Here is a 16,260-nt window from a genome sequence, read left to right as displayed (position 1 = left end):
CATACAGAGAAAGAGATTATCTCCAAGGCGTGTCTTTTCCTTGTCTCCAACCCCTTCCTGCCGAGCCCAGAACACAGCAGGGTGACAGATTGCAAGGCCATTTGCATATGACATATTAAATACGCATTTAAATAAATATTCTGCCTTTTGCAGCTGCCTTGTCTCAGGGCTTGTAAACCACTTAGGCAGATGTTATTAAAATCTATCCCTCTGCAAAGGAATGATGCAACTCCCTGCCCAAGGAAGCACTTCATAAACTGACAGCAGCTTTTGAAGGGACTCTAAGGCTCATTTGAAGTCTGACACAGATCTTTTAATGAGATCAGACTGCTGATTTTTCATTTGTAAGGAAACCTTACCTCCTTAAGAGGTGCTGCAATCTGTGTGCCTTTGAAGGAAAGGCAAGGCAGGTAAGGCAGTGTTGGGAAGAATGGGTTAAAAGAGTTAGACTGGGAGGAGGACTGTAAACAAGTGACTTTGCAGCTGGGAATAACCCTTGGCAAGCCTGTGATCCTCTGGCATGGACTGAGTGCCTGTTCTCTGCCCTGCACCTGTGCCCAGGTGTTGCTTCAGGGATCCCCCACTTAGCAAGGGAACAGAAATAAATTCATCTCTGTGTGTTTCTCCTGTGGGTTTGTGGCTGTCCAAAGTGACTCCCTGCCTGTGCTGACCCACAGGTGCAGCTTGAGGATCCCTCTGGACGTGGCAGGGATAAAGGTGCTGCTCCCAGGAAGGATCACCAGCTTCCACCAGTGCCAAGGCTGAATGGATATTGCCTTCAGTTCATTCCCAGCCCACAGAAGTGACACAAGTCACAAGGGCTGGCTGCTTCCTGGTCACCTGGAATGCTGGGTGCCACACCTTCCATAAATCCACACAAAGAACCTCTGCACATGGAGGTTTTTTCCAACAGATTCCAAGCAGACGCACACTTAACCACATACTTAAACCATGAAACAGGAGAAGGCAAATAGTCTGCAGCAAACCCTTATTTTACAAATCAAAGCAGAGCAGATGAATCATTTTTTATTCACATCCCTTATAAAGTACAAAGAGTTCACAGACAGAGCACCTTGAGAGAGTTTCATGTACTGGCAGCATGACAATATTTTCCATTTGACTGTGTCACAGAACAGGTCACAGCTTTCACTGACAGCTCTGGGAGCAACAATTCAATTTAAGTTTGCTTTTGGACTAGAAACTTAGCTACATTCATTCCAGCAAATGTATACCTGAAATACTTTATTAGGGATTTTGAAGCAAAATCACTATGTTAAAAAGGAAAAATTACTACAAAACACTATATATTAAGAAAATAAGGTTTATAATTTTTTTCAAAATAAAAATCTCTCCTGTCAGATATAGACTGTATATATTCAGCACTTTAGAATTATCAGTAATTTCTGGGCATCACCATCATACCACATTACCACCCCACAGATTCAAGTACAACTTAGTTGATCCCATGCTACTGTATCCAATTCCTCAGGAGATCCTGTGAACTCTTGCTGTGCATTGCAGGTACACTTATGCAGAAAGTGGATACCTCCAGTCATCTTGAATGAATCAGAAAAGTAACTTAGTAGAAGTAATGATGACTGACAAAGTCTAGCAATAATACCATATTTAGCATCAGAATAGAGAAGGTTTTACACTGTATTAAAAAGGAATGCTGTCCTTGGAGAAAGTGAGGCAGTGGGAAGGGAGAAGTGATGCACTCAAAACTGCAGGGAGAGTTGGACTTGAGGAGGTGTGACTTGTGTGCCCAGCTCCTACCTGTTCCTCTAGACCATGTCGTCCTCCCCTGGCAGTGGACCAGTCAGTCAGTCCTGGAGGCACCACGTTCGATGTAATTCTGACTGGGAGCACGGCCCAGGGAGCGCGGAGCAGGGAGTGGCACAGCAGCTGTGCCGCCAGCAGGCCCACACCGATGACCGCGGCCACGTCGACAGAGCCCTCAGCAGCCTCCCCTTGAAGGGCCAGAGCAGCAGCTCAGCCAGCAGCCCGACGGACACGGAGAGCCCCACGAGGAGCTCGCTGCTGCCTCGGTCCTGCATCTGCCAGAAGAGGAAGTTGTGCCCGGCAGAGCTGGCGGTGCCGGCGAGGAACACGGTGCCAGCGCACAGCAGCGCCCGGCCGTCGCTCCACAGCAGCGCCAGGGCTTTGGGAAAACCACGGTCGGCTTTCCTGGGAAGGTGGACGGGAAAAAAGGCGCTGACGAGCAGTGAGAGCGTCACCAGGACGGCGTAGCCGTAGAAGTGGACGGCGAGGTGGGAGATGGAACCGCTGAGGAAGCAATTCAGCTGATCCATCAGGACAGCAATGCCACAGGCACCGGCAGCCGCGCCCAGGGAACTCCACATCCACAGCCTGCTGTACCTGTCAGTGGCATCCACAAAGTCCAGGTATTCATAGACACCTTCATCCACTGTCCTTTCCAGAGAAGTGCCCAACAGCTCCCAAAGCACGACAGCACCCAGGACCATGAGAAAAAGCTGATGCTCTCTGTCCTGCAAGATGCTTTGTGCTGCCTCAAAGTTGACATCTTGAGTGCCTGAGAGGTTTTCAAACATGTACTTAACTGCAACAGTGGGAAGAGTTGTTTTAATCAAAGAAGGTCCATTACTTGCAGCAGCAGAAAGGCTTTCTTCAACAAGATCAGCTGCAGCAGAACCCACACTGTTCGTTTCCTCCTTGAGTCCAGGGAAGGGACGTCTGTAGGAAGCCAGCTTTTCTGCTTCTTGTGTCTCCCTATTAATGTCTTCCACAGCAGTTCTCCAGCCAGATGGTCCATCCAAGTAGCCACTTGCCTTTGTACCACCTTCACCAACCCCTCCGCTGTTTTCCTCAAGCGCATCCCTCGTGCCAAATAACCGCTCGGTGCTGGCATCCTGCTCGCTGCCAACACACCACCAGCAGTTGTTCTCACCGTTTCCTTTGACACAGCTCTCGCATTTGCCACGGCGCTGGTGCTTAGCGCTCCGTAGGTGCTTGTCCCGGGGCTGGGCGCCGTGGCTGGTACCACGATGGGCACCGTGAAGGGCAGCGGGCCGGGTTCCGCGAAGGGCACCGCGGCGAGCACCCCGTGCCGGCTGTGGGTACAGCCCGCGGCCCCCGCGGCCCCGCCGGCGGGCGGGATGAGGGTGAGCCCCAGGCTGGCCCCCGCCGAGCCCACCAGCGAGCCCACCAGCACCAGCCGCCGCTCCCTCGGGCAGCCCGGGGGAACGGCCCCGAGAGCCGCCGCCGGGCCCCGCGCCCCGGCCACGGCGCCCACGGGCGGGACCGGCGGCCCCAGCAGCCGCAGGAACAGCGGCGGGAACGGGACAGCGCGACCACGGCCAGGGCTCGGCCCAAGGGCCACTGCTCGCCCATGGCCCCGCCGCAGGCCCGGCCCGGCCCGGCGGGTCCCCCCGTGCCCGCACCCCCGGCGGGTCCCCCCTGCCCGTCCCTGCGGCTCCCGCCCTGCGGGTCTGCCGGCCCGGGGGGGAACGGCGGCGAGTGGGCCCTTCCCGCGGGATGCGGGATCCCAGAGCGGGCCAGGATTTTGGAAAGGGCCGCCGCGTTTCACTGGTCTTGTTGGGAATGATGGAACTTTCCTAAAATTTCAAGCAACGGCAGCAGTCAGCTGCGTTCTTTTTCTTACAGACTCTCGTCGATTTGAGGACATGGAGGGGCTGGAGCAGGTTCAGAGAAGGGCAACAAGGCTGGGGAAGGGACTGGAGCACAAGTGCTGTGAGGAGCAGCTGAGGGAGCTGGGGGGGCTCAGCCTGGAGAGGAGGAGGCTCAGGGGAGACCTTCTCACTCTCTGCAACTCCCTGACAGGAGGGGGCAGCCGGGGGGGGGTCGGGCTCTGCTCCCAGGAACCAGCAGTAGGACAAGAGGGCACAGCCTTGAGCTGCACCAGGGCAGGTTTAGGTTGGACATTGGGAAGAAGTTCTTCCCAGAGAGAGGGATCAGCCCTTGGAATGGGCTGCCCAGGGAGGGGGTGCAGTCCCCGTCCCTGGAGGTGTTTGAGCAGAGCCTGGATGTGGCATCAGTGCCATGGTGGGGGGGACAAGGTGGGGTTGGGTCATGGGTTGGACTGGATGATCTCAGAGGTCTTTTCCAACCTGGTTGATTCTGTGATCTTTAAACCACCAAAGCTTTGAGTTTTCTGGACTAGCTCTGGTTAGCTTCAATAAACAAAGCTTGAGGGAGTTGAGGATTGAACATCTGGGATCTTAAATTTATGGTCCTTCAAAGACATGTTGAAGTAACCATAAGATACAGAGGAGAATAACAAAGACATTACAGCCTGAAAATGAGAACCTGAATGCGGACCAAAATAGAAAGCAAATTTACATCCTAATCCCGCAGCAAGCACAAAACCCTTTTTGCATCACTCCTGGCTTTCAGCTTCTCTGGAGTGTTCCCAAGGGAGCTTCAAAGGCCCAGGATCACCTGAGTTTTGGGTGGCCATGGAGGGCTCAGTGAGTTCAGGCAAGGGGAGGGAAGAGCTGCCTGAGCAGGGAGCTACTGAACTCACCCTGACGGGATATGAAATATGGATGGGCCTGAGAACACTGCTGTTAGAGCTGATTTATTCCTGGCATCTTGCAGTGGTGCTGCTGGGGAGGTTGTATTACAGACTCATTGATCCCCCATTAATGATGGATTAATGTTTAACGTTGTCCTCCCCCTCCATCAGTTTGTAGCTTTTCACGTGGAGCTGGTGGGAGATGAATTTTCATTGTATGTAAAACTGATCTATACTAGGATTTCTTACCACTGGCTTCATTCTGCCTCTCTAATTCCAGTAGAGTCCCCTGGAAAACTGGTGATTCATATTAAATTTTTCACAAAGTGTTTAATATTTACGGCTTTGGGTGTTTTCAGGTTGTCCAAGGCACTGTCTCAGGAGAGGTCATGGGAGAAGGAGGTTGTCCAGAATGCAGAGTTCCCAAGCAGCTGGCTGGGGATCACCTGAACTCCCTGCAAGTGCCAAGGTGCTGTTTGCTGCCTGGGCTGGGCTGGGTTTGTGCAGGAGGAGGAGTTGGCACTGACTCATCCTGGGAACCGGGCTTGGCATGACACAGCTGGGACTGTGGGGTGACACAGCAAAACACCACACAGGGACACACATGGACTCTGACCAAGCCAGTTTGGCATCAGCAGCAGATGGAAAGGCCACCAAGACGATCAGAGGGCTGGAGCAGCTCTGCTATGAGGAAAGTCTGAGAGAATTGGGATTGTTCAGCCTGGAGAAGAGAAGGGTTTGGGGTGACCTAATTGTGGCCTTCCAGGACCTGAAGGAGCCAACAGGAAAGATGGAGAGAGATTATTTATAAGAGCCTGGAAAGACAGGACAAAGGGGAATGGCTTCAAACTCACAGAGAGCAGGGTTAGATGGGATATTGGGAAGAGATTCTTCCCTGTGTGGGTGGGGAGGCCCTGGCACAGGTTGCCCAGAGAAGCTGTGGCTGCCCCATCCCTGGAAGTGTCCAAGGCCAGGTTGGACGGGGCTTGGAGCAACCTGGGCTGGTGGAAGGTGTCCCTGCCCCTGGTAGGGGGAGTTGGAACAAGATGATATTTAAGGTCCTTTCCAACCCAAACCATTTATGATAACGATGTAAATAAAGGTATTTAGCAGGGACTTTGAAGGGCTGGAAGGCTCCAATGAGGTGAGGAATCCTGCCAGGTAAAACCCCTCACACAGCTGTGCCAGCAGGGTTTGTCTGCAAGCCCTGCTCCAGGCTCTGCTGTTTATGAATGCACCCTGCACTCAGATTTCTGTCCTCTCCCAGTCTCCAGGCAACCGTGTCCACCCTCATCCCTTGAGATCCACCTGCCATGTTCCTCCAGGCTTTTGACCTGGTGCAGAAGATGGAGTTGCTCCAAAGTCAGCAACTTTTGGGTAGAGGGTACACCTGAACACTGTCCCTGTGCTATGGCTGCTCTGGGATCTGCATTTGCTGCCTGCAGTTTCCAGGAGTAAATGAAATAACCTATGAAATTCTTCTCACAACTGTGCTAATTCATTAGCACAAGTTTGTGAGCTGTTTCTGCTCAACTGATGAGCAGTTCCTGTGGTCAGTAAGGTTAGTGGGATTTAGGGGATCCTTGCAGAAAGCCAGTGGTTCACTCATTTCCAGTGGTTCACCCCTTTCCCACCCTCAGGTGACAAGCCCAACTAAGGGAATGGGTTGCTTTGAAGTGGCAGACTGTGAGGGGAACAGGCTGTGGAGACAGAGTGTTTCAGCACAGAGGGGGGTCCAGGGGTAGCCAATATGGGGGTTATAAAGCCACAGAGCACTGCTTCCAAATTTCTGCAATTCAGCCATTTTTGCCCATCCCTTCACAAATGACCTCTTTGGCCATGAAGTCTCTCTCTGTGTAACACAACCTGGAGCCCCAAGGTGGGGAGGAGACACTGGCCAAGAGGGCCAAAGGACACTGGTGACTTTCTGGTCCTGCCAGCTCATTCCCCACCCACCCCAGGCACAGGGAAACATAAAACCACAACCAAATGGATAGTTTCTGATGTTTTTTTTTACCTAATTTCTTTTAACTGGCATTAAAAGGATTTCACCTTCTGATACAGATCATTCATATATATACAAATAATTTATACTCCATCTACATCATTTACAAATGTACAGAGTAAACTCTGGATGCCACAGACCACACTCCAACCCAGCTCACAGTCTCGTGGCTTTTTAAGCATTTCCCTTGTGTGCTGGGGTGTACAAACCCCCCAGTGAAGCCCCAAAGATGTGTGCAGAGCCACTGGTCACTCCTTAAACCCCATATTATCCCAGCTCACACAGGAGAACAGCTGGTGCAAGCAGGCTGTTCCTGACTTGTTTGTGAGCCTCCTGTCTACTTTCAGCTTCCTTCAGGACCAGAATGTTTCCTGCCTAAGACTGGCACAGGTGAGCCTCAACAATTTTGGATTTATGAGGTGAAAAACAGTACTGAAGGACCAGATGCTGTGGCTGAGACCTTGCAGCCTTGTCACTCCTGTGGGGGACATTAAGGCTTGAGGACTGTGCTTGGCTCTGCCAGGAGCAAGGGGCTACATCTGCCAGCATTCCAAGGTATCTTCCTTTGGAAATGGTCATGCTGCTGCTGCCCAGTATGATCTTCCAACTGTGCAGGTTCAGGATTAAATATTTCTTGGGCCCTGGTGGCTTTTTACACTGCTAAATAACCTGTCACCTGCTGAGAGCTCTGGAGCTGCTGAGCCCCCAGGAGTGTGTTTCAGCAATTGTTTTGGGTGGCGTGACATACTCAAAGTGAGAGCAAATCAACCTTTAGCTTGGGAACAGGAAGGGGCAATGCCTGCTGTGCCAGGCGACAGGAGAGGGAACACAGCTGCCCTGTGCTTGCTGGCACAGAGAGGGACCAGGGAGGTTGAACCCCTAAACCCTGATGCATGTGGTAAGAAATAGAGGTAAGATTTCCATGAGACCTAACCAGCCAAGACAACCCACAAGCTGAGAGCAGTTCTGCTGAAGGGAAACTCCTCTCCAGTCCCCCAGACTGGGATATCTGGAGGTGGGCTCCTTGTTCCAGGTGTGGGTGGTTAAGCAGAAGTGACTTTCCAGAGGTGCAGCTCCCCAGGGCTGGGCAGACCTGGCACAGACAGGCCAGAGGGGTGGATTTCTCCCATTTGTTGGGGCTAAATAAGGATTTGCCAGTGTCACTGCAGCTGGTTGGCATTACCCTGGAGCACAGAGCTGGCTCCAGGGATTCCCCAGCAGTGTCAGCCAGAGATGACTGGGGAGAGCTGCTATGTACACCTACAAAGCTAAAGGACACTTTCTTTGGGCTGGTGATCCAAGCAAGCACCCCTGAGTGAAGGCAGCCCAGGTAATGACTTTTTGGGAGCCAAGAGAACAAAGAAATGATAGTGTCATAGAAGGAATGCCCTGAAATTCCTCCAGTGTGAATTTATGGGGGACTCCCTGGACTCCAGAAACCACAGATCACATTCAGAAAGTCAATAACAACACATGGTATTTCATCCATTATTTCCCTCAGCCAAAAACTGGAATGAAGACAAGGTCCTCCTCCAGGATCATCCTGAACACTGGGTCACTCTGACTCCTGGTCACTCTGACTCACTCCACAAGGAAGCAGGAGCTGTGCTGTCACTGCTCAGCCCAGCCCAGCTGAAAACCAGGGGAGGGTTTCTACACCATGGGAGCAGCAGGAGAAAGGAACAAAGAAGTCTTTCAGGCATCCTGCCCATCCATCAATCCCAGGAGCACTCCTCTGCACAACACAGCAGGCACAGACCAAACCAGGACTGCAAGGCAGGCTGGGACACTGAGACATTGCTGGTTGACCTCATGGGAGAGGTCCAGTCCTGCTGGGACCGTAGGAGGTTGTTCCCAGGATGTACAACTGGAGGAATGCACTCAGCACTCATGAGGTTCCAGACAAGATGCAGAAAGGGTGTACAGTGAAACCACAGAGAAATCCCAGGTGGACTCCAAGGTGCAGCTCAGATGTCCAAGAGCTGCTGTGCAGCCTCCATATCTGCTCAGCGAAGGTCTCTGCTTCCAGCAGAGCCAAGCATATCCCACAGCACTTCCTGGGCAGCACAAGCAGTTCTTGACTTGTTCCTCACTGTCAAATATTGCACCAGATTTCCATGTCCCTGTTTCACGCCATTCATTGTTATCCCATGTAGCCCTTTGAAACAACAGCAAGTTTTCCACTGACTTCCAGAGAAGCCTCATTGAACACACACTGTGGCCAGGCTTTCCTAAATCAGGCAGGGGAGTAATTGCTGGTTTGCCCAAATACATCACCCTGTGCCAGAATGAAGGGTTTGCTGTGCAGAACCCGGCAGTTGGGCCCCGATCCCGAGCTGGGCTGTGAGACATCACCACAATAAATATTACTGCCAGCAACTGCCCTGGGATGCACAGCACAGCGAGCACCAACACCACAGCCAGGTTTTCCACCCAGTCTTCCTGAAATGAAGAAGCTCAGAGGTTTCCCCTGACTTGTGCAAAAGGTTAAAACTCAGTTCTGCAGCAAGACTCTGCCCCTTGGCAGGGGGCTGTTATTTGTGGTCACACTGTCACCCAGCAGGGCATGGCTGTCACCCCGAGCCCTATCCACCCCTGCTCTCGCAGCTTTTCACACCATTACCATTGTAAAATCGCCATTGGTGCCTTTTAGTGTGTTTTCTTTTTCCATGTCCTCTGTGATGACCCAATGTCACATCTCCCACACCAGCTTTCTCTCTTTTTCTTCACTGTGTGACGCCTGCAAACGTGTTGATAGGCAGGAGCAGAGACTTGGGCATGTATTTCACAAGCCCCACATCTTCTGTTTCGTGAAGGCTGAATTTCATGGTCCTTGTCTTCTGCAAGCAGTAGCTGGGCTCTAGGCAAGGAGACACTTCCAGGCTGCAAGAACACAAGAACACATTTGCTGCATGTACAGATCTGCCCTTGAGGGCCAGAGCCTCGTCTCAGACCAAACACCAGGTCTCTGCACTGACTGCTGAGGGAGGATGGTCACACTGAAATGTGCAGCTGCTTTTATGCTTTTTTGCAACTGTGTTTGGCTGGAAAGATGAGCTGATGTGTGTCAGTTTGACCACACCACCAGTGTCCATTGCCTGGCCCAGCCTGATTCTCAGGAATTCAGTTTATGAGTGTTACATGAGGCCCACAGACCCTGAACTACCTGCTTGTTTCCAACACATCATATGTCACTTCTACAGGCACATTAATCCCTGCTACTTTCACAGGGCTGGATTCTCTACCCCTCTACTCCCTGGTGAGAGGTACAGTCAGTGGAGAGAGCATCAGCCTCAGGAGATAATTCAGGAGATCCAGGATCTGTTTGCCCCTGGAAGTACCTATTCTTCTACTGTCTTAATGACAGCACCTTATGTACAATGAAAAACCATTTTGTTTCTCACACCACTACCCAAAAACACAAAGCACCCCTCTGCCCTGCATTCCCTGCATTCTTTTGTCCTGCATGAGGATGAGGACTAGGACTCCCTGGGAAACAGCCCTTCCAGGGAGATGGGCAGAGCCTGGCACATGTGGCACTCTCACCTGATCACGTTCCTGTAGGTTCTTCTGCTGTCCTTGTCCAGACGCACCGTGAAGGGTCTCTGCTCTGTGCTCCTGACTGTGATATTTCGTGTTTTCAACCTGTTTGCCACAGCCTGGATGGAGAGAGGAGGAGGAGCCCAGTGAGTGTGTCCCTCCCCTCCCTTGGCTGTGTGGTGGTGGGTGGTGTGTGTGTGTGCTGGGTGTGAAAGGGACAGATGAGGACATTCCTCTGTTTTTTATTTTTTAACCTCAGATGTGACACAAGGCAAATCCTTCTCCTGTAATCACAACCTGGTCAAGTTTTGTAAGGGCAGGCTTTCCAAACTGGCAATGCTTGCACAGGCTACAAGGTTTGGGATGTCTGGTGTGGGGCATGGCCTGTTCTCCACGGCTGTGGGGTATCTTTGTGGGCAGTGTGGGTTGCAGCACCTTGGTGTTCCCAAAAGCCAGGTGAAAATAAGCAAAACTGTGCTGGCTACTTAAAAACACCAACTGAGAGACTGGAGACTCCAGGGCCTGAATGACCAAGGAACACCAACACTTAATGCCACCAAACTGCAGGGACAGGTTCCCGTGAGGCAGCGTGGCCTCTGGAGCCTACCTGAACTCTCATGCAAAACAAAAAGGACAGAAGCCAAAGATTTCAGTCCCTTCTCTTACCTCTCCACCTTTCTGAGCTGATAAATAGATTAACTGAATTTCCTTCTTCACGTTTGTGCTTTGTTAAATTATTTTTTGGGATTTCTGCGGGGAATAACATGCAGGGTCTGCAGCTGAAGGTGTGGAGTAAATGGAGTTGGTAGCAAAACTACAGACCCTCTCCTGCACCCAAGTGGAGCCACGAGGACCGGGGCTAAGCTTTATTTCTCTGCTTTGTCCTGTGGACACAGCTCAGTTATTCAGGGTCTCCTGTGACAGGATTCCACGTTGCATTGACCAGCAGGGGCTTTGGCCCTTTCACTGCTGTTGCAAGGGATTTCCAGGCAGTGACCAAGCCCTCCAGGGCCGTGAGGATCCCACAGGTACTTACTGAGAACGACCGTCCTGACAAGTTGCTGGTCCTGATGATTTCAGTGATGGTCACGTTCAGACACATCAGGTCTGCAACAGAAGCAGCATGTTAATCTCAGGCCATGGCAGGATCTCAGCTCAGCTTGCAGTAGGGCTGGTGCCATACCCCACATTTGGGTGCACTGCCTGTGGGATACATAGGACAGCAGAAAAGGAGGACTCTGGCAAGCTCCATGGGCTAGGGATTCATGTAGGATCATGCTCAGGGTGGGAAGCTCACAGGGCAAGGTGAAAGAGGAAGGCTGGAGCAAAAGGAAGATGCCGCCAAGCTTAGATCATGTCTGAGCCTCAGACGCATCATTCATGAGAAAACACACCACCAGACTGTGGTGACACCAATATATGCCCATCACTGATTCAACCCCACAGCCCAGGCACAACTGGCACTAAGGATTGTGCTCAGATTTACTCTGTTGAGCACTTGAAAACTCAGCAAACCCTCCTCACGTGGTTCCAAGCAGGAAGAACCCACCTTCAGCCTCCTGAGAAGGGATGGCTTTCATCACCAGACCTGTGGAGCGCAGGGACATGTCCAGCTCCTTCTCCCGGTCACTCACCACAAACTGCAGGCAAAGCTCTGTTAGTTCCTCCTGGTAGGGAGGTTGGACATGGAGAGGTCTGGGGCAGGTTTTCACAAACACAGGGTTAGCTACCAGGCTTTTAAAGCTCACCACAACCTCTCTGTCCTCTCCTGAAGAGCAATTCCAGAGGAAAGAAGGAGGGCCAGAGTCCTCCTTTTAGGAGATCTGTGCCATGTTGGGTATCCCTGTGAGCAGAGACATTTTGGGCTGCTGAGAGCTCTGCTTACCTTTCTGTATGTTACTGTGAGATCTATGCCAGGGCCATCCAGGGTTGTTTTCTTCTTGGTCATGCTTAACTCTGCAAGAAGGGAACCGAGTGGGATTGAGGTTTCACTCATGCCACCTGTCTGTGGTGAGCAGAGGGGAGTCCTCCCATGGGATGAGCCACCCCCTCCATCACAGAGTGGTCTGGCACATCAGGCTTTCTCTCCTTGCCTGTGGGGGCTGAGGTTCTGTGTACTCAGCACCTCCAGTGAGATGGGCTCACTCGAGGGTCTGTGCCCAACCTCAGTGACAAACATCCATTGGACTGGACACCACAGTGCACTGATGGAAGGGCTGGATGTGCCTTCTGTAATGGCCCAGCCTTCAAGCACTCTTGTTCCATAACTGGCACCTCGAGGAAGCTGGATTTCTAACAGGGAAAACACCTGGCAAAGGGGATGGCTGTAAAGCCCAGCTTATTTCCTCAACAAAACTAGGGTGCTGATCCAACTCCACAGGGTCCTGGAGCCAACCAAGGCACAGTCTACAAAAGCTGGTTGAGACCAGGAGCCAAGTGACCACAAGGTCTCTCATTTAGCCTGAGAGGGAGATGGAGGTGTTTAGGGAAGCCTCCTGCTTGTCCCATAACATGGCTTTGGCTGCTGTGGGCTGAGGGACGGGGTGAGTGGGGTCTGGGGATGGCAGGACCCCTGCCCGGGGTGGCAGCCCCTGCTGCAGGGCTCGGCTTGGTGGGACACACACACACCTCTGTGGGAGATGCTGTCCTGCCCCTGGGTGCACAGCTCGGTGAGGAACACGTCCTCAGCCGGCTCCTGTGCCGGGTCGTTGAAGAAAATCTGAAAGAGAGGAAAATCTCTTAAGAACGTCTCCTCGGTCACCTGTGGCCTCACCATGGCAGCCAGGGCACCTATGGGATGGGGAGAACTGCTTTGGCTCTGCTTTCTGAAGCCCAGGAGCATGGCAGACCTTGGTCCTGGTCAGCAGAGCCACGGGCAGTGTCCCCTGCCACTGGATGTCACCGTGCACTCATGATGAGTCAGCTCCCAGCCATCCACCCCCTGCTCACAGGGAGCAGCTTCCCAGGCCTGACTGAGATGTTGGCTGAGCTTCAAGGTACCTAATTTCTATCTGATACACTTAAATCATCAGGTCACTCCAGCCCTATGAATTATTTTCTTTTCGTGGTCTTGTACTGAGTGAAATGTGAGGAGAAGGTCCTGGAGAACCTCTCCTAGCCCTACATCCAGCTCCTGTGGGACTTGAGTCACACTGCTAGGAAGCTTTCAGCAGCCAAAGGGGAACAGTGTGCTCTTAACCAAAAAGGCAAAACAGGGTCAAGTGTTTCCAGATGAAGCAATATCACACCCTGTATGGCAAGAGATTAGTTTAGGTGTGTCTATCTGAAAACCACATCTGGAATCAGTTCCTCTTCCCCTGCTTGAATCACCCACTCTCTCAGTTGCTGTTGGTTTTTGTCTTGGGAGGAGAAATGAGTGGAGTAAAAATTCACCAAAAAATCAAAATCCCCAGCCACACAAGCTGAGGACCAGGTGCTCCAAGTCTTTACAGGATACATGTTATTAGTTCAAGTCCTGGTGATGCTACACCAGGAATTACCAAAGCTCTTCCAGCTCTTTGCATGTGCCAATTTGCTCATCCAAAGGCTGTTCCTGTGCTGTTGCCACAGTGGCTACAAGTAGATTAAAAGGAGATCTGTGCATCAGTGCCAGTCTAAGCTTTGAAGGGGGGAACTGCCAGAGGAGCAGAGCAGGGGATTGATGTTATGTGCCCAAAGACAGTTTGTCTTGGCTCTCAGATCTGGCATATCAGGTGCCAGGTCTCACTCTGACACCTTTTCAGAGAAAAGCTGAGAGGAAATAAATAAAATGGTGTTTCAGGAAACCCTGCAAAGCCCCTGTGAGGTACAGAAAGGTTTTGGTAAAGCTGCTCAGAAAAGTCCTGTTTGCTTACAGAACAAGCAGCAGGAGGTATCAGGGTTCCTGAGCAACCCCAAATCCAGTAGAGCAGGTAATCTGTGTCCCTTCAAGGCTCACTTTTCTGACCTGTGTGATCCTGAAATAGCCTTTCCAGGATCACTGACTCCAGCTGAGCTGTGCTACACAGAGTCACTGAATCTGGGAGCCTGGCAAGGAGGGGACAGACTGGGGGACACAGGGATCCAGGCTCAGATCTGCTGGAAGTCCCCAGGCCCTGCTGACTCTGCACAGCTCCACAAGCCCATGCAGGGCCACGTGAAGGCTCAGGAGATGTGACACCCACCTTCACAGCATAGACCTGGAAGCAGACGGGCTGCAGGCCCATGCGGACGTAGTAAGCGATGACGTCTGTGATGAACAGATCGGTCACGAGGTGTTTGCTCGGCGAGGGAGGCTGGGCAGGGGGGCAAATCACATCATGGGTCAGTCCACAGTCACTTCTCAGAAACCCTGCCACAAACCCTCCCACCTTCCCAGACAAACAGTGAGTGATGAGCTGTGGCTCTGCCCTCACTGGTCAAAGCAAATGGGAGAAGCCAAGGCTGTGCCCACCCGACAGCCTTTTTCTGTAGGCTGTCAATGATGGCTCAAACTGCTGGGAAATGAGAGCCAGGGGTATTTCAGCAAACACCTCATCTACCTTTTCTTTCTTGAAATCTGCCATTTCCTGTCCCTTGGCCAAAAAACCCCACCACAGCAAACGGGCCTTGTGGGCTGGGGCAGTGTCAGCCACAGACACCTTCCAGCTGCCGGGCCCAGGGGAGGGTTTGCAGGAGAAAAGCTCTGTCTGGGGCACAGAGGAGCCCTGCAGGGGCACAAACTCATCCTCAGGTGTCTTTGGGAAATGGGCCAGGCTGGGGAGGTGGGAAGGTTCTCCTCGTACCATGGTGGCCAGCTTGGGAATCACGTGGCACAGGGTGTTGATGTTGCTCTCGTACCACGGGTCGGCTCTGCCCAGGTACCCGGCCACCTCACAGAGCTCCTCGTGGCCACTGGAAGGGTGGTCCTGTGGGAGAAACACAGCTCAGAGGATATACCAGGAGCCACAGAGAAGCCAGAGGGAGTTGTGCCCTTCCCTGTTTGGTCCAGAGAAGATGGCAAACTCACTTAGGGGGTGCTCTAGGGCAAAAACTAAGTGAACAATGAAAAGAAGAAATAATCATTTTTATAAGAGCATGTTTGTCAGGGTTCACAGCCAGCTCTGGGCCAGCTTAACATATTATGAGAAGTGCAAGTGTTTATTTGTCACTGTCTTGAGGCTGTGAGAAGGGAAGAGACGTGTCCAAGATAAACTGCAAGGTAGTGACTTACAGATCTAGAACTGGGGTTGTTGACCAAGGAGGCAAAAGCCCTCAGTGAGCAGCAACTGCTTCCCTAAGCATTTAGGAGGTGGGAAAAGCACAAGTCCTTTGCTAAACCTCATCAGTCCTCCTATAGGTGGGTCATAGAAGCAGGACTGAATGAGTTGCCACCCATCAGGGAGGCTGGAGCAACCTGAAGCTCTGTGGAGCTGATGGGTTCCCAAAACCAGTCTGCAAACAGAGCCCAACCACCCTGACTTGGCTCCCACTCTCCTTGTTCTAGGAACAGGGCATGAACGGATGGGAATTCCTGTATCCCCCCTGCTCTCCCTCCAAAAACACCATCATCACTTGCTGGCAGCAGCACTCGGAGGTGCCGTGCTCAGACTCACCACAACAGCCGAGGTGTTTGGCTGCCCTGCCACCACCGGGATGTAGTAGAACTGCAGGTTCAGCCTGGGAGTCAGGAAAACCCGCCGTGTTTCCCGTTTCCTTGAAATGGAAAAAGAAACAGTCGTGTCCCAAGGGGAAGAGGGAAGAACATGGTTCGTGGCCAAGGCTGGGCAGTGCCAGGAGATTGCAGCTGCTCTGCAACAGGAGCATGTGCCCTCCTCGTGTGCCTCCCTTTGCTCTGTGTGACAGGATGGCAGTAATGGCCCTGGGTTCCCAAACTGAGCATGGGGAGATGATGGGGAACCAGAGACAGAATTTTTTTCTTGGGCTGGTGGTCCCTCTGCACCCAGCTCTGCCCCCCAGGCTGCTGCCTGCACCACAGTCTAGACCCACCCCATGCTGCTCTCCTGGCCCAGGTGAACCAGCTGGGAAGAGCCAGCTGGAAAACAGCTTTTCTTTAGAATTTTTCCCTTTTCCATAGGAAAACATCTTGCCTCGATTATTCTTTATTAACCCACTCCATGGACAGAGAGAAGAACTCGCTGTGTGCATCGCTTGGGCCAACAGAGCCAAACGCTGCCATGCAGCCGGTGAAGTCTGGGGAGTGCCAAACACCTGTTCCACC

At 52.3% G+C, this 16,260-nt stretch overlaps 2 protein-coding genes across 3 annotated transcripts in view; both read right to left on the bottom strand.

The window, feature by feature from the left end:
• Positions 1 to 1,659: 1,659 nt before the first annotated feature.
• On the bottom strand, positions 1,660 to 9,161 carry MFSD6L (major facilitator superfamily domain containing 6 like). Its single transcript, XM_039390302.1, is given in 4 exon segments — positions 1,660 to 1,941; positions 1,944 to 2,581; positions 2,911 to 3,596; positions 9,145 to 9,161. Coding segments are annotated over 4 exon segments (1,623 nt in total).
• The window catches only part of PIK3R6 (phosphoinositide-3-kinase regulatory subunit 6), a 37,497-nt gene continuing 27,747 nt past the window's right edge, over positions 6,511 to 16,260 (bottom strand). For both annotated transcript variants that reach the window (XM_039390344.1, XM_027742293.2), the window contains 9 exons: positions 15,635 to 15,734; positions 14,825 to 14,947; positions 14,225 to 14,335; positions 12,690 to 12,780; positions 11,947 to 12,017; positions 11,611 to 11,701; positions 11,098 to 11,168; positions 10,068 to 10,180; positions 6,511 to 9,404 (listed from right to left, as the gene is read on the bottom strand). In XM_039390344.1, the coding sequence (XP_039246278.1) occupies positions 9,248 to 9,404; positions 10,068 to 10,180; positions 11,098 to 11,168; positions 11,611 to 11,701; positions 11,947 to 12,017; positions 12,690 to 12,780; positions 14,225 to 14,335; positions 14,825 to 14,947; positions 15,635 to 15,734 (928 nt within the window). In that variant the 3' untranslated portion in view covers positions 6,511 to 9,247. The remainder of the gene's footprint in view (positions 9,405 to 10,067; positions 10,181 to 11,097; positions 11,169 to 11,610; positions 11,702 to 11,946; positions 12,018 to 12,689; positions 12,781 to 14,224; positions 14,336 to 14,824; positions 14,948 to 15,634; positions 15,735 to 16,260) is intronic.

Source organism: Pipra filicauda, unplaced genomic scaffold (assembly GCF_003945595.2).
Source record: "Pipra filicauda isolate LSUMZ 115617 unplaced genomic scaffold, ASM394559v2 scaffold80_size11013439_pilon, whole genome shotgun sequence".
Taxonomy (NCBI): domain Eukaryota; kingdom Metazoa; phylum Chordata; class Aves; order Passeriformes; family Pipridae; genus Pipra; species Pipra filicauda.
The sequence above is the reverse complement of the archived record's forward strand: the minus strand, read 5'-3'. Positions and strand labels throughout refer to the sequence as shown.